The 17236-nt window shown below is 44.2% G+C and overlaps 3 protein-coding genes across 13 annotated transcripts in view; 2 read left to right on the forward strand and 1 right to left on the reverse strand.

Moving 5' to 3' along the window:
- LOC110975061 (DNA damage-regulated autophagy modulator protein 1-like) overlaps positions 1-4851 on the forward strand; it is a 57187-nt gene extending 52336 nt beyond the window's left edge. For 3 of the 5 annotated variants that reach the window (XM_022227166.2, XM_022227165.2, XM_022227167.2), the window contains one exon: positions 549-4851. In XM_022227166.2, coding sequence (XP_022082858.1) covers positions 549-890 — 342 coding nt within the window. In that variant the 3' untranslated portion in view covers positions 891-4851. The remainder of the gene's footprint in view (positions 1-548) is intronic. The other 2 variants (XM_087130412.1, XM_087130411.1) reach the window with 2 other exon arrangements.
- Positions 4852-5604: 753 nt separating this feature from the next.
- On the reverse strand, positions 5605-15434 carry LOC110975009 (uncharacterized). Of its 2 annotated transcripts, none has more exons than XM_087130410.1 (6): positions 15339-15434; positions 14872-15009; positions 13888-14013; positions 13428-13565; positions 12799-12927; positions 5605-12433 (listed from the first exon to the last, which is right to left on the reverse strand). In XM_087130410.1, exons 1-6 carry the CDS (start codon positions 15418-15420, stop codon positions 11832-11834), a joined length of 1215 nt encoding a protein of 404 aa, XP_086986536.1. In that variant the 5' UTR covers positions 15421-15434; the 3' UTR covers positions 5605-11831. The 2 variants fall into 2 exon arrangements, with proteins under 2 accessions (XP_086986536.1, XP_022082749.2); XM_022227057.2 differs by having other exon boundaries at positions 13888-14019.
- A 1125-nt stretch (positions 15435-16559) lies between these two features.
- Positions 16560-17236, forward strand: part of LOC110975008 (potassium voltage-gated channel subfamily A member 1-like) — a 52845-nt gene continuing 52168 nt past the window's right edge. For all 6 annotated transcript variants that reach the window (XM_087130564.1, XM_087130566.1, XM_087130562.1 and 3 more), the window contains exon 1: positions 16560-16939. The gene's annotated coding sequence lies outside the window, so the exon portion shown is untranslated. The remainder of the gene's footprint in view (positions 16940-17236) is intronic.

A 17236-nucleotide genomic window follows, 5' to 3' on the forward strand; every position in this document is an offset into this window, starting at 1 on the left:
CAGTTCCTTGCTGGCTTGCATGCAGTTCGGGGGGGGGCAAGAAGGAGGGGAGGGGGGAACAGGCTGGGTCTACGGAGTTCTTCAGAAGGGACTTGTGTTTCAAAATGACAACATTTGTGAAGATCTATGCCAAGAAATCTTTGCTCAGTGGTGCCATTTTTAGTGGGTGTTCAATCTCCAATGTTGAAATTAAATTCAGTTGAGGTCGTGAAATTTTTGCGGAGCATGTGTGGCCGAAGTTCCTCCAAAACCATTGCAGGAGAGCTTTTAAGCATTCTGAATGTCGCCAGAAAGAGTGGTGGCTGTGAAGCAGTTTAGGACCTTTCCAATGATTTCCATGGTCTGGAAGAACTCCTTTAAGCTTGGCAGCTCCTTGACATAGCCTCATTACATGTACGCGTGAACTTCTCTGTTAGTCGTTTTTTGTTACAAAAAAAACAGTCCTTTTCAGGAATGTTTTCTGGTGGAAATGTAAAGCTGAAAAGACAATGAGTAGATAAAGTTGAAAGTATTATGTCGCTAACTTGAGTATTTATTTCATATGACAGCAAATGAAATTTCGTCGAATCAGTGCCATGTTTGAGTGGCTCCTGGTGGTGACCTTCAACCTCTACACTCTGACCTTCACCTACGAGTTCCGGCACATCCAGCTGGCCACCATCCTGCGGCACTGGACCGGGGACTCCTGGGAGTTCATGGAGCTGCCGGCCGACGAGGTCACGGCGTCGTCGGGCGTGGCATCCGGGAGCGAGGCGGCCAAGCTCCAGCTGGAGGAGGAGGCCAATGGTAACCAGCCGGCCAGGTATCCCTGCCTGCACCTGGACGGAAGCCTGCACACTGTGACCGTCTGCGAGACGTGCAACGCAGAGGGAAAAGCCCATCCTGTATAGGGAGGAAGGGGCGTGCACGGCGGCTCTTGGGAGTGGGCTGTTTGGTACGTACCGTACGGTTCCATGTTTGGAAGAGCTTGCAGTTCTTTTTTTCTGTTTGTTATGCAGTATCAATTGGGAAGCATCAATTAGATGCACAGATGAAGGGGCGTGGCCGCACTTGGGAATGGGCGGTTAGATACGTATATGTACTGTACAGTTCAGTAGTCAAAAGGTTTGATGTGGTTTTTTTTCTTCTTTGTTTATGGTACATACATGTACACCTGTATCTTCCATGTCAATCAGGAAGGCATCAATCAAATGTGACCCAACATAACAAAATGAGTCACAAGTCACCAGAGCAACTTTGGAGTGAAAGGCCTTTCAAGGGGAATCTTTCACCCTGTAAATCAACGCGAGCCCTCAACAATTGTCCACCTTCATCAGGATACCAAATTGGGTAACACATCAAAACAAGGAACTTAGTTTGCTCTTTTTTGGTGCAGACTAAACCTGAATTACCAACAACCAAAAAAAAAAAAAATGGCCTTTGTGGGATATGGTCACAAAGACAAGGAAAAGGACGTGGCTGTATTTAGGCATGGCAGAATATAAGCATCCAGTTACGCTGTAGTTCGTAGAGAAAACACAAAGTAAAGCTCAACTGTCAGTCCATGAGACATGACAAAGAGAGTGCTCGGCTCTTCCATTGTAAGAGTTAGGTGTGATGCTCAAGGCTTTTAAAACTTTTTTGGGGGGGGGTGAATGTAGCATCAGTGACCAGGTTTGTCTCAAATGGGTAGGATACTGAAGTAAAAGAAAATACTGGTACCAGTTTGGGGGGGACATTGTCACATGTCTTTGAAGTGACTAGGATTAATTATTCATGAATTATTATTCATTAGTTATTCATGAATTATTATTCATGAGTTATTCATGAATTATTACTCAAGAATTATTCAGTGATGGTTGCGACCAGTTGTCATTTTTGTTTGACATTTCATTTATATTAAGGTTTAGTAGGCCTACACAGTATTTGTTAAATATTGTATTATATTTAAGTTTTTGTTACTTTGTCCCTTTTTGAAATTTGTCTGTGATTTTTTTTTTCAATTTTAATTTACATTAGAGACATAATTTCATTGAAGAGACTCGCTTGTTCGAAGCATTTTAAAATACTCTTGGTCAGTCTCGTGCACTGTATGCAAGGTCAAACATAATGATGAGTCATTTGGTTTGGCCCTTCACATCTGCTCTTTGTAAGAATGAAGGTTCTGAATAGCCGTTCTGGATTAAGACTCTTTTCAATTTCTAAGAAATTCAGTTTTTCTCGGGAACTTAAAGTTCTTCCAAAAGAGAAGATGAGCCTTACAGTAATTACTGTGTATTGCAAAAACTGAGATTCCAGATGAAAATGAACAGTTTGGGAAATTAATCCTTCAAGAACCATGGTTCTAAGAATTCAAGTTCTAAGAACTGCATGTAGACTTCTTGGATGTAAAGTTCCTCATCAGTCTAATCAGGGTACAAATGCAAGAGCCTTGCTCATTTCTAATCAAGAAAAATATACATATTTTGTAAATACTGTACACACCACAAAATCTATATTTGTATTTAAGTCTATTTTCTCAAGACATAAAACTATTTATATAACTTAAGCTAAGGAAAATTCAGTTCATACACAAATGTGTTGTAATCATGATGATGCAAAGTGAGGACTATGTATTTTATCCTGCAGTATGATTGACATGTAGGATGATACATCTATTTATGAATATTACTCGGTACATGTCTGGCGGACATCATATAAGGCATGTCTGAGCATGCATATCCTTGTATCACCAGTCTCTTAAGATTGAATGACTAGCGTTTAGGTTTACTTTGACTGGCTTTCAAAACTACTTGTACATTTGAGAGATGTTTTGTTGACCAGTCGGGAACATTTTTGGAAATGCCTCTCTAGATGTGATTCCCCCTAACCCCTTTACTTGAGGTGTTTTTTTGCTGGGAACTTTGTTTGCCTATCGCCCCTCAGAGCTGGAGAGAGGAGCACGAATTACCAAAGACAAGCTCAACTAGAACTATGGGGATCTGGTGAAATCAAATCAGTGCAACTTTGGAGCAGAGTGGGGTGGGGTTGTACATAAATATTAAACACTGGGAAACAAGTCTCCACATTTCCTTCAAAAATGTTAGGTGCATTGGAAAAATACCAATATGGCCTTTTTTTACATGTAGCACCAAGGGTGTCAGGTTCAAAAACATTTCCTGGGAGAGGGCAGGTGCTTTTCAACCTCCGCTGGGAAGGGACAGGCAGATATTTTTGATCCTAGATGAAACCGTAGTGATACTGTCCTACAGTGGTTTATTAAAATCCAACAGAATCACGTGCTGCGTTGGGGGGGGTGTGCAAATCACTGGCGGCAGAGTCGGGAGGGCCGTTTTCCCCCCCCACCTTATTTTGCCCCCTCTCCTTTTATAGGCCTACCAGCCATTGGAGGTACATTGTAACTTCATGATTGCATTCTTTTCAGTCTAACGACAGGGGCTTGCCCTCCCACTTTTAAAACCGTTCTGCCGCTGTTGGTGCAAAGTTACACCGACGGACTTCCTGTGTTCTCACTTCAGATCAGAACTACGCGTAGAGTTATAGCTAAAGTACTCTTACAGATTTTAATTGCTTGGATAAGTTTCTTGGCTACACAGCGGTACCGTTATATGTTTCTGCTCTGACCAAGTTAATCTTTCTCTGAAATTGTCTCTTTACATTTTAAGCAGCACTATGGAAAATATTGCCTGTGTTTTTTATAGACAGATTTGGGTAAGAACACTTCCTTTCCCGAACTCGATGATCGATGGACTTACTCTGTTGTACAGTAGTTTCAGGGGTTATATAAATGAGGGAAAAAAGAGGAAAAACAGGAAAGTGGAGGCCCAGTTCTGTTGTCTTGTTTACCCTTGGAGCAGGATTTTTTTTTTTTGAACTGGCGGCCAGCAGCTGTGAGCACAGCAAGGGATTGTTGGATGTGGGCAGGCAATGCATTGGGTGACTGCCAAACTTTGGCCAAAGTTTGACGCAGCGCACGTCCGTCAACCTAGAGAGAAATTATCCAACTGTTCAAACAGAGCTAAGCACTGGGGCTCATCTACGTGTACCAAAATTGTCATAATTAATTGAACCAGTAGTCTTTTGACAGGTACTGAATTTTGGCTACTTGTCAATGCTCGGCGTGAAGCTGAATGATACCACCTATGTACTTCGTTCGGTTTCCCTTGACTGTGTCCTTTCCTCGTGAAGAAAAGAAATATTCTATTGTAGAGAAGAGTTTAGAGCAGAAAAACCCGAACATTGTATATACCTGTGGCAAAACTCTAAGAGATGGACTTAGTACCTTTAAAAAGAAAATACTAGATGGATTTATTTAGAATTTTAAACCTTTAATGTTTTCCTTTCTTCACCATGTCTATAGACCTGTATGCTAGATGTAGAATAGTGCTTATGTCGACTAAAAGTTGTCCACAAACTATGAAGGTCTAGATTTTGATGGATTAAACAGTTACAAGATACATGTACATCACCTCATTACTAGGAAAAACCGATATGACCTGTGAGTCTGCGACTGGAACTAACACAAACACTTGTACATGTATGGAGACCACTCGCTTTGACTCCGAGAGGTCAACACCAGTGTTGACCTTTGACATCTTCTGGTTGTTAGGATTGAGCTTCGACCTCTGAGAGGTCTGTAATATTTGGTTTAACCTGACCCACAGTATGCTAAAGTAAATGCTTGACCTATACAGGTCAAGATTTACAATGGCCTCTAATGGAGAAGGAAAAACTATGTGTATTGTTTGAGGGATTGTGTTTTATCATTTTAAAAAATGTACTTTGTAGCTGTAATTCTTTTGTCTGATATGCAAATTCAGGACATGTAATCTATGCATTTTAGATAAATAAACCAGTACTAACGAGCAGCAACCCCGTTGTGTTTTGGTTTTATTTTCACGACAAATATTGCATATATTCTGGTACGCTGTCATTTTATGTGGGACGCGCATACATGACATGTATGTAAAGAAATCTTTGCACGTTTACTGTTAGACTTCACACGGCGTAACCAATTTACATCAGGGATCCAAGATCCAATGCCCACACAGCCCCTACATACAAGTATTCTGATCAAGAGATCTATCCACACGGTGTTTCCGCAAGCCCTCGCTCTAGTCCAGTGTTGCATTCAGTCCATCACAAGTCCTTTCACAAGGCCAGTCACAAGTCCTTTCACAAGGCCAGTCACAAGTCCTTTCACAAGGCCGGTCTTAGGCATGAGGGTGTACAGCACAGCGTTTGATTAGCTTGTGAATTGGCTAAAGACTGAATGACTTGTGGGGACTTGTGATGGGCTTGCGGGGACTTGTGATGGGCTTGCGGGGACTTGTGATGGGCTTGCAGGGACTTGTGATGGGCTTGCAGGGACTTGTGATGTGCTTGCGGGGACTTGTGATGGGCTTGCAGGGACTTGTGATGGGCTTGCAGGGACTTGTGATGGGCTTGCAGGGACTTGTGATGGGCTTGCAGGGACTTGTGATGTGCTTGCGGGGACTTGTGATGGGCTTGCAGGGACTTGTGATGGGCTTGCGGGGACTTGTGATGGGCTTGCGGGGACTTGTGATGGACTCGAATACAACACTGCTCTAGTCAATCTCCACCATGCAAAGCTTCAAGTCTTACTTGAGTTACATCTTGAAAAAGGGCTTCCTCTTTATTGTGTTAGTCTTCAAAACATTAGCACACAACGGCAAGCACTGATTTTTTACAAGTAACCAATTAATTACAAAAAGTTTACTTTGTGAGCACTAAAGGTGCCTCTTCAGTCTCTCACACAGTCAGTGGACACATCTCAACCCACGATCAGTATTTTATGTACTTGATTTGGACGATTCAGGCTCCCTTTACAGATCTGTAATGCAAATGCCTTGCATGCACTTCTGACAGCCCTTTGCATTTACTCTTCACCTCAGAACCAAATTCCATACCCCAAGAACTTGTCAAATGACTGTGGCTGGAGGTGATTACATGTACATGAATCTAAATATAGAAACTGTGGAACAGCATTAACGCAGAGGAAACTCAACCAGACAAAGATATTGAGCTATTAAAAAATGCATTCAACATGAAATGAGAACACCCTTCCTACTAGCTAAAGTTGACCTACTTACGGATTACTTTGCAACTTTTGCCTTGCAGAATTTGTCTAGAAACCACAAATCTCTGGCTAACTAACGAGCAGGACCCATGAACATCAAAAGTGGGATTGTGGCCACGGCGGCCATCAGATTATCAAGAAAAAAAGTTACTTGTTAACTGCTTTGTGGAAGATAAACACAAACTCCTCATTTTAATTGAATAAGAACTTCGGAGTTTTCCAAGCGTGATTCACACAATATGTCTCTCCTCAATTTCTGAATTTCTGCAATGGAAGAATACTCCGATGAAAGACGGACAATTAAGGGTGTCTTTAAAGAATTAAGTCTAAACATACAACCAGGGCCATTCCTCCAGCCCAGGATTCAACTTCAGACCTCCGCCCACACGAATCTACACAAGTCCTGTATTTTTGCATGCTCATAACAGTTGGCCAGTGACAATCTTTCCTTCCTCGTTCCAAACAACACTTGGACCAGAAATGCCCAAATGTTGAGAAATGGCCTTTGACAGTCGCGAACAAACGACACAGTTTTGCCAGGTTACTTTTGTGCAGAGTTGATAACACTGCCATCGTTTACCAATAAATACATACTAGCCACTAAGGTGTTTTTTCTACAAAAATACTCTAAATAGAATACCGTATATCAAAAGGCTGGTTTGAAAATATACACGGTTTGGTTACTGAATATGGAAATAAAGTACTTTGAAAACATTAAGAAAACTTCCAAATCTGGGACTGTTGTTTTTACAGGATATTTACATTTCTATGAATACAAACTACTTTTGAAAATTCTCACAAGATTTCAAGTGAACGGAAGGTGCGGCAACTGGGAATGTTTGGCCCACAATAATGTCATTTATCATGCTGACCAATGAAATGCCATCATTGTGGGCAGCAATTGACCTCACTTTGTGATCAGCCATTTTTCATGTGATGCCCACCACTGACCAAAGCAATCGGCACAATGGCTTCGCCACAGACAAGTATCTAGCCAATGAAGAACCTTCCAGATGAAAAGTACGACTGCACGTGCTCACAGGTAACCAATACTGAGCTTTGATTTTGCTCCTGTGCTCACCACTGGCCGGTGATTTGGAAATGTGCCAACCCATGAGCATGCAAGGCTGCCTCCACGACCTTTTTCACAGCTTCCAATTACCGTTGGGGTCTGTTTGTTGCAAGTAGAATTGGATTCCAATCAGTGATACGATGTTGGTTCACCAACACCAGAACCTGCCCAATGGACAGGGGAACCCCGCTTAAGGATCACTGACTGACATTCAGATCTGTGCGAAACAAGCTGGCCCATGATAAACTATACTTCTACATACGTGTGTACGGTGCATGTGCTGCATGCATCTATAGGTGCTACATGTACCTCCCCTTAACCCTAACTTTCCCCAACCACTCGGAAAAACAAAGTCCAACAGCCTCTGTGCACAGAGTCCCATATGGGTGTTTAACTTTGTGTGAATGGGGAAGGTTAGGGCCAGCAACCCTTGGGGGGGGGTAGGATTAATAAAAAAAAGGGTAAATGTTCACTTTCCTCACCAAAGATGCAAGCTTCACTGGTTGCACATTTCAGTGGTTAATTTAAGTCTTTAGCAGTACACAAGATATTTAATGGAAGCAACTGGCAAACTTAATGCATAGAGATTCTTCAGGACTATCAATGATACTTCGTATTTGTTAACGACCTTTTGATCTCGTGTAGTAAAAACTAGAGCAGAATCTTTCTGATCCTGACAGGCCACTGGCCTATGTGTAGCTCCAGTCTACTGGTGACAGTTATTGATGGGGAATCCGTCTGGCTCATCCTGGGTGTTACCAAGTTGGTTCCTTACGGGGAGGGGGATACTCCTCAGAACAACACACATGGGCCCAATTACAAGAGAGCTGCTGTGCCCTGTGTTAAACTGGCATCCTGGCCTTGTGGAACGGTCTTCCAACCATCTCTGGAGTCTTCTCGGCTTTTAGCTCTCGCGGGCCCAATGCATGCACTATGTGCAGACATGGCATGAAGGATGTTTTGTGATCATGCTCGATTAGTTGAAGCAGCTTGACCCTATACCAAGGGTCGCCGACACAAAATATTGGTCTGACATGCTGCCCATATAGTCTACCACTCAAAGACCAAGACAGCAGTTGGACTAATATTGAATTTATAAGCAAATACTACACTAAATCAGCATCAAAAATATTTGAAATAGCACACAAGAAATCAGTCACAAAACCTACACTTTGAATAGCAATAATAACTAGCTACATGAATACATACATTCACTAACCTGAATTCTGAAAAGTATCAAACACAGTCATTTATTTACCTACATGTACATGTATAAAACGGTCTACTCTTTAATAATATGTACACATTACTGCAGGTTACCAATATCAACAGGTAGACACATTGCCAACAAATATTTCAATGTAGCTGGCATGCTTGTAAAAAATACTTGGACCAAGTTAGGTGAACAATTATTACATTTTAAAAACAAAAAGCAACAATATCAACAGAAAATCAGTACAACATGATGCCAAGAAAGAAACGTCTTGTTGCCAGCACTCCAGAGTTAGGGATGGGAAATGCTGATCTCAAATTAAATGCTTTCTGTGAACAACATACTAATTACTTGGGTTATAGGTTCCCCATTCTAAGCTGGAACCCACCCATGTGGCCGACCACAACAAGAGCCCCTCGACAGGTATTTTTCTTAATTGAGGAGACCCATTTTGGGGTGAGGGGTACAGGTTAGCACCCTCTCAATGTACCTTCCGGGAGCCTGTGTTATTTCATTCTGGGCAGGGGCTGTTTCACGTGTCATTCCTCATCTCTCGGCCTAGATTGATACATCCTACCCACGGCTCACAATTGAAAAGTTTCACGACAAAGTTAATTGCTTGGATTGGCGTTGCCGCAGAACCGATGCCAGTTGAGAAGAATGTTGACACATGAAGTGGAATCTGTCTCGTGTTATTTGATGACAAGTCTGAAAGGTGCGCTTGCCGCCGAACAGCAGCCACAAGGGGAAAACTGTCACAAAGGAAAAGGTGGTCACTAAGTGACTACTCATACTGGCTAGTGCTGCGACAACTTGCTTGTGGCCACGGCCGCTGGCCTTGGACAAATGGCCAAAACAGAAGGCCTTTTTATGTGTGGTTTTGGCAGGTGGAGGGCCAAAATAGACAGGTGGCCTTTGTGGACACATGACGATTCCGGCACCGAGTGCCCTAAAATTATGGAGCAGGTTCTTAATAAAAAGAGCATGCCACCAAGCCGATCTGAGCAACAATAGGCAGGCTACCTAACTGAACGGGTAGCCTCAATGGACAAGTGGTCTCAGTGAACAGGTGGCCTCGATAAACGACCATGGTAGACAGTGGCCAGGGTAGACAAACGGCCCAAAGAGGTTTTCACAGAATGCCATGCGCGGCCCCAACAGATAAAGGGAAAAAACTAGACAAGAAGCTACAACACAACTGCTATGTGGCCTTTGAGGACACATGATGGGTGCCCAGGTGGCCACCGAGGACACACGGGTGCCCAGGTGGTCATTGAGGGCACATGATGGGTGCCCCGGTGGCCACTGAGAGCACATGATGGGTGCAACAAGGTCATCTCATCTTAAAAAGAACACACTCCAATGGTTAGTAGATACTACAGCAGTGCGTACTCGGCCCAAATGAGAGGGTGGGGCCAATAACTGACCACCACAGAAAGTGGCCACAATGACCACAGCGCTTGCAGGAAGGTGGGCGAAATGGTCAAATGGCCCCCACGGACGGGTACCACGAAATGAATAGCCGGCCTCTACATTTACATGTATGAGCAAGGCCTATGCATCTCCCAGCCAAAAAAAATCAACCTGTTCAACAGCCATGGCTAGTCTGAATTCACTTCAAGGAATACTTGAGTCTTTTGCCAAAAAAGTTGGCTTTGTAAAAAAAAAAAAGAATAAAAAGTTAAATGATGTCTTGCAAAACGCGGCAACCACCATGCAAGATGCGATGTTTAAATACTCTCTCTAATGTACAATGTTCATGTACCTTGTCAAAAAGTCATAGTTACTAGGAAAAAAATTCAGCTGCTGAAGAATACATTTAAACATGACATATCAACACTTTAACATGTCAGAACAACCCTTACCATGGACATAACGGGAAATCCTTTGCCCAACGTTCACAACTTGAACCTTAATGCACATTGTGTGGAATCTACCTCGATCAACACATTGACGTACAGTGTACAACTTGTGCAGGACAAGCAGGAGTGATTTCAGTGTAAAGCTGACATTTGCACACAGTAAAAGCCACCAAATAAAACTCAAGAAATTATCCACAGAAACACCCAAACCACGATAAGGTAAAGCAATGGATTATTCTTGCCACAAATTGTGTGACTTCAATCCCCATGCAAATACAAATAAACAATAATTCTTTTTTCCCCAACCATTCCATTACTTGAATCTGACAGGTCAGAACGGCCGGAACTAACATCGAGCGGCTAATTTTGTAAGTACTTTCATTTAAAAAAGTTACGCACTATACAAATGTAAACTACGATTCAATTGGGTAATTGCAAGCATGACCCAATTGAGAATGTCTACCCAAGTTGTGCATGTACATTTAATGTACCCATGGATGTGTACTTGGTACAAGTGCGATGTACATGTATAATCGCAGCTGCATTGCGTGATGCACTGACAGTAACATATCCCAGCCTTGATTACGCAAGGCATGGAAGTTTGGTCCAAAACACGTGCCAAAGTAGGATCACCGACCATCTGCGACTGAACCGGACAACCTGAGCCACAAGTTCCTGTAGCCAGTTTTAGGTAATTTTGCAAAATGCAAACCAGCAGAAACTATCAATGTTTTCTCCCACAATATGCTCATTTTTCAACAGGAAGCCAAGCCGAGTGTTACCTCAACAGAAAGAACCCAGCTTATTCCTAATGCAAACTAAGAGCAAAATTACTGGAAAAAATTACCTCACAAACGTGGCATCTGGTTACACTTTTCAACTGCTGGTCGATTTGCATGGTAACCAACTACATGTACATAACATATGCAGCCTGGGTACCGGGCAAAAGGACCGGCAGATGACTAGCAGTCACTGATCGTACTTGGCCACATTCCTAAAAATGTGACTCATGAAACGTTACAGTGTGGACTTTACAATGGGTGCACGGCTGACTGAGGTACAAGAAGCACGTAGCTAAACTAGCATGGACCAGGCTGTGCCAGCCACTTGCATCATTGACTGCACCCGCTCTGCAACGATTACCGGCTGAATCAGGTGATTCCGGCAAGTGACAGGGGCAGGATTTGTGGCCAATTGACAACTCATAGCTGCATCCTCACGGCCACTGCACGCGCCCCCTGCCAAACTACACCGCTGAAAAACAAAAATAACCTATTTCTTCGCTGGCGCTTTGACCGGCAAGCGATGGACCTGCTGTCCACGTTACACTCGCCAATCTGTAACTGCTCTGCAAAATGTAGTCTCGTCTCCTGTCCTCACCGGCACAATAGAGGGCACCAGTCAAATTTTTTTTTGCCCAGTTTTCACTGAAATGATATTCCTCTCAGCCTGAAGAGGGCGCTCTTTTAGACCTCCTCCAGCAGTTCCATCTCGAAAGCTTGGCCAATGGGGCTTTTCGTTTTTTTCTTACAAAATGAGTTTCTCTTTCAACACCAGCAAACTTAGTTCTGTTTGTTTGTTTTTTTAATTTAGGGACTCTGTTGTTCACAAGACTTCTCCAACATTCAGGTCCTCATACGCAGGGGGCGGAGTTTCATCCCCTTGAGTGGTGACAACACCAGCTGCTGTCATGCCAGCGCCTACAACTTCCATGTAGGTGGGTGGGACCTCGTCTTCGATTTCCTCCTCTTTGTCCGAAGCGCTGGCTGGGTTGGGTATGTGGACACCACTGGCCAGATTGTACGACACCAGGAGATTTGTCCGGGCAGGGCAACGGTGGGGCGGTAGGTGGTGGCAAAAGTTGGAATGCTGGGAGAGGCGGTAGGGCGTGGTCACGGCATCCACGCTAGAACTGCCGCCATCAAGGCCACGCCCCGCCCTCCGCGTCCGGCTCCGTCTGTGCCTGCGGCCGTGATGGTGATGGTGGTGGTGGTAGAGATGGTGCGGGTGGCCAACCGCCGCAAAGTACCGCTGCTGCATGCGCCGTACCCGCCGCACGTACACGAAGATCGTGACGGCCATGAACGTCATCAGCATGGCACACGACACGATGAGGATATCGATGAGGCTGAGGGAGGATTCCACTGGCTGGACGGGGGTGCCAGGGAGTCTGTCCTCACCTGGGGATCTAGCTGTGGCGGCAGATCCTAGAACAAAAGTTGCCAAACCACTGAAGCAACACTTTAACACTTGACAATGGCCAAGAGGATATCAAAAACTCTTATGCAGTCACCAAAGCGCTAAATACATGTAATTAACGCTATGACTAAAGGCTAAATAATAATGTGACCCTCTCCCAATGAAAATGGCGCCATGAACATTTGGGCCCAAAATATGACACACAGCATGGTTGACGACACACACTGGCTACCCATAGAAATGACTGGCTTTACAACAGAGGCCTACAACTTTCTACGGAACATGGCAAGCAAGTTTCCATTTTCAGGGACAAAAGGGAGCGGCGTGAATCAAAATTAGGACACTTTGGTGCGTAGTGTTTTGGAGTACATACCACAGCTGTGTTCATCCTCCCCACGTCTGCAGTCTTCAACCTGATTACACCGCCAGTCCTTAGGTATACAAATCCCATCAATGCAGGGAAACTGCCCCTCTTGACAGACCGTGCTGGGCATGGAAGAACCTGCAGCAACAAGCACATTGTCGTGAACTCAGAGGCTGTTTATTTATTTCTTATGCAAATGGAAAAATTCCATATTCATGAGCATCAGCGTAACAGTGATGGCATCTGAATATCAGATTCAACTCTCCGAGTACAAAGCCAAAATCTTTCTATTTTCCACCAAGATAAATTCTCAGTTTGTGTTCATGTATTTATTTCATGCAAGGTTGCCAGTTGGGAAAAATTAATAACCATACTGCCACAAATTCATAAAGTTTCAAGGTCATTTGTTCATAAATTTTTCAACAACCAAAGTGACATTGAAGCAACATACTCATAATTGTGAATGGTACGCGTCTTCAGAGTTTTACTAAAGGCAGTTGGGCGTCTCCAACGGGGTTGGACAGTGATCCAAAGAAGTCTTGCAAATAAGTCATGAGAATCAGACTCCATCAATTTCGACGTCCATTAACTGGCCACAAATTCCACCATAATGTTCTTTGGCCAATCCGAGGACTTACTGCAATATTTCTCGTCGCTTCCATCGGGGCAGTCCCCCGTGCCGTCACAGATGTATTTCTGGATGACGCAATGTCCGTCGTCGCAGCGATACTCCTGTAGGCTGCACGGCGTTTTAATGGGAGGGGAGGCCTCGAAACCTGCCAGAAAAATCAGGAAAGTAACTCACTGGTAAAAAAATGTATCTATTGCATTTATGGTTTTCCAAACTCGTGGGTTTTTTACTTTCTCACTTGCACAGAGTTTCTTGCTATTTATACTGCAATTAACTGAATAAGTAACCTGCAGACGTAATGATAAGAACGATTACGACATCTGGGAAGTTTAAGTGATTGTTTGATCCTTTATGAATCTGAAAGTACACTTTCTCCACACTTCTTTTCAACCTAGTTCCATTGTATTCTTTTTAGTTGTCTGTATTTCTGTAGTAAGTTGCCTTCATTTTCCGGGAAGATCGCAAACCTTGGAAGTCGAATGTTTCGCAGTGTTTTCCCTTCCAGAAGAAATCGCACAGACACAAGTAGTGGTCCATGAAGTTTTGGCACGTTCCCCCATTCAGGCACGGACTACTGCTACAGCCTGGACCGTCTGTGACTTGAAAAGAAAGATTAGATAACCATTAACCCTCCTATGCTGAAGTCACTCTTTGGGCCACTTGGTGAACACCTCAAAGAAGCACAGCTGCGTTGTGTTGTGCACTGCACTAACTGTCCCTCACAGGAATATCAGATTGCACTTTTGTGCTGCCCACCAACTGTGCTTCACTGTTTCATGTGCATCATTGTGCAGTAAACCCAATGCAGTGAAGAGGACTGCACAAAAGACCCTGGGTCATTTTGTGCTGGCAATCTACTGTGTACACACTGAACCTGTGCATGTTTGAGTTCCATATAGAAACTACATGCTCACCAGTGACTGTGGGCATTTGTGCACATTTGTTCTGTAAAACCAAAGGAGGGTTAATGAACAGCATGAGTGCAGGACTTTTTGACATTTTTATCAGAGCACTGCCCCAGTAGCAATAAAAAAATGCTGAATGAGATCTCTCGAAGGTGCTTTTGAATGTTAACGAAAAATACCAAAGGTTATCTGAAATTAAAATGGTAACAAGAAGAGTCTTCAGTGACACCCATTTGGCTAGAACGTTACTGACGTGTGGCCCATGAACCTTTGGCCTTTTTTCTCCTGTTTATGACTGACACTGCTGGAGAAAGATTGGACAATTTGGGTAATGGATTACACAGACAATTTTGCATGGTTTGAGAAGGTACATGCAACCGCATTCAGAAGCCATCAGTGCGATGCAAGGAGGTGCGCATGCTCTTTGGCAAGTGGTATCTCCTGCCTGTGAGCGTGGTACAATCACAGTAAACGCTGATCTCATTCTGGCTGCCAATTCAGTCTTTTTCGTCTTCAGGGCAACCGGATCCAAGGAGTCATCCTTACCCTGGACTTTGACGATGCAGAGATCTCCTGTCCACTCAGGAAGACAGAGACAGGAGAAGATGTCGGAGTTGGGCATCTGCATGCATGTGCCTCCATTCTCGCAGCCACTGAGAGAGCAGTTAGCTACGTTGATGCTCGCTGCAAAAGAAAGACAAAAAAATTCACAGCATAATTTCTGATCATAAAATCAAGCAGATGCCCCCAGATATCCCGGTGAATTTTTTTTCGAAAGAAATCCCTATTTATCGGGACAGGGCCCAGAATACGACGGAGGAGTATTCGTCGGGACCTGTTTACGGGTCGGGCTTTTGCCCAGACATGAGTCGAGTGCGGGAACAACTCTACGACTGCGGGAAAGCCTGGGCCTAAAAGTCCCCAAATTACAGACATGCTACATTAGATATATGAAGAGCAATAATACAAGAAACACACTTGTAATACAAGCAGTAACTGCATTTTATTTTTACCTGCTCGATTCGGAAGAAAAAGGACGAAAAATGGCAAACAATACGCGGCACGGAGTATCCATTCTCTCCCAAAAGACGCCATTTTATTGTGTGCAGAGAGGCCTGCCGGCCTGGCAGCTAGGCATTGAACAGCGCCACCTTGCGACCAAAATGTACGCGCCTTGCAGCATTCACTGCTAGCTCATCCACACTCAACTGCGGTTCGACGACGGACCCCTCCCCCACAAAGAAAATTCATTGATTCTCGTGAATATCACGGGGGGGGGACTCTTTTTCCTAGTGGATGCCCGTGCCCCCCCCATTTGAAATTTGTGAATAATCTCCGTTGAAAATGCAGCTATAACCACTTAATGGTGCCCCGTTGAAGAAATGTGTCCACCCATGGGGGGTGCCCCCGGACACTATTTTAGCCTAGCCCTGGTTACGCTGCTGCTGGTTTTGTTCGAGAAGGTTGTGGCTTCAGGAGCGATAACCAGACATGACTCGTAAATATTTGTAAGTTTTGAGAACTGAGATTCTTATAGTTTCATGATACTCGTCTAGGTTCACGAACTAATGAGTTGTAAGTTATTATTTTTTGTTATTGTGAATTTGACCCTCACCACCTCTGTTAACTTCCGATCCCCCGACTTAATCCATGCATCACAAAACAGCAAAAGTTTGAGCACGGTACGAGCCTTGTCGGCGTATGGGTCGGTACGGTACGCACAACTTCCACACTAGTCTTGGTGTTTTTGTACAAGATTAGTTGTCAGAAGTTAAAGATACGTGTACTGTTTTTATCTAGTTACATTTGGGGCCCAAGATGGATCAATGCGTGGTTCCCAGGCGCGATACTAAAGCCATTGGGGGGGGGGGCATTAGACACTTCCCACGTGACGTCACCTTTTAACTTTTGCCACTGCAAATCCAATATTTTCCTCCCTTTTCAATAATTCCTTATTTTGGCATTTTTGGAGGGGAGCAAAACAATTTTTTGTTTGGTGTGTGTGTGTGTGGGGGGGGGGCTAAATCCCTCTGGCCTCTCCCCCGTAGAACGCGCCTGGTAGTTCCCAAAATAAGTGCCACGAACCCCGACCAGGGGCGGGAGTGGGGGGGGTCAAATATTCGTGTCCCTCCTCGATCGGCCGGCCGCTGGCGCCTCCCTGATAACGCGCCCAAATTGGGCGCTTAGCTGTCAAGCTCAGTTACACAGAATTGGTGGGTTTGGGCTACACGCTGTCGCTACATAGCCTTGGTTTTTTACACAGCCGACCGGCACGGCTGAGCGCGGAGCTCGAAATGAGGGCAAAAAAGCCCGGAATGAACGGCATTTTTCCTCAGGAACGTAGGCCCTTGACTGTGCAAACCAAGTAAGGGTGATTTTCCCTCGGATAACGTCGTGTCAGGTCGCAAACACGAGGATTTCACCGGAAAGCATGGCCTGACAAATGGCAGAGTCGACCTTCGGGATTGGGCCTATTGCGCACTGCCGTGCCGTCTGTGTGGCAAGTGATCCTCTATCTCTACACGGGAGTCCGACATTACTTCGGTGGATTTTTAAGTTACGGCGAAACGCCGAGTCGAGGCTCTAGCTTAAGTCGTCTACCTTTTTAGTCTGAGTAAGTGAGATTATTTCTTGGCAATTTCAGCTACATGCTGGTACAGTGCAGCTTTGATGATTTTAAGTAATTCATAAACCCTAGTGTTTTTTTTCTCGTTTCAACGTTGTTCTTGTCAATCGTGCCAGTTTTTGGCAAATTTTGGGACATGGTGCCGTTGGAGTGGTTGTCACTGCCACTGTATATCTTGTTTTTCCCCTTTTTGTTTACATTAAAAGAAAAGTGGAGAGGGTGAAAAAGTGCATAATTGAGCCATTGACCACCACTTTTCTTTTAATGTAAACAAAAAAGGGGAAA

This window comes from Acanthaster planci, linkage group LG20 (assembly GCF_054643075.1).
Source record: "Acanthaster planci isolate LZ-2023a linkage group LG20, COTS_SCS, whole genome shotgun sequence".
Classification (NCBI taxonomy): Eukaryota; Metazoa; Echinodermata; class Asteroidea; order Valvatida; family Acanthasteridae; genus Acanthaster; species Acanthaster planci.

Excerpts from the sequence above, each read along its gene's own strand:
- LOC110975009 (XM_022227057.2), bottom strand. The coding sequence starts at position 15,420 with ATGGCGTCTTTTGGGAGAGAATGGATACTCCGTGCCGCGTATTGTTTG. Across the intron at positions 15,010-15,338 it reads TTTTCTTCCGAATCGAGCAG|CGAGCATCAACGTAGCTAAC; the intron begins GTAAAAATAAAA and ends TTTCTTTTGCAG. Across the intron at positions 12,434-12,798 it reads GGAGGATGAACACAGCTGTG|GATCTGCCGCCACAGCTAGA; the intron begins GTATGTACTCCA and ends CTTTTGTTCTAG.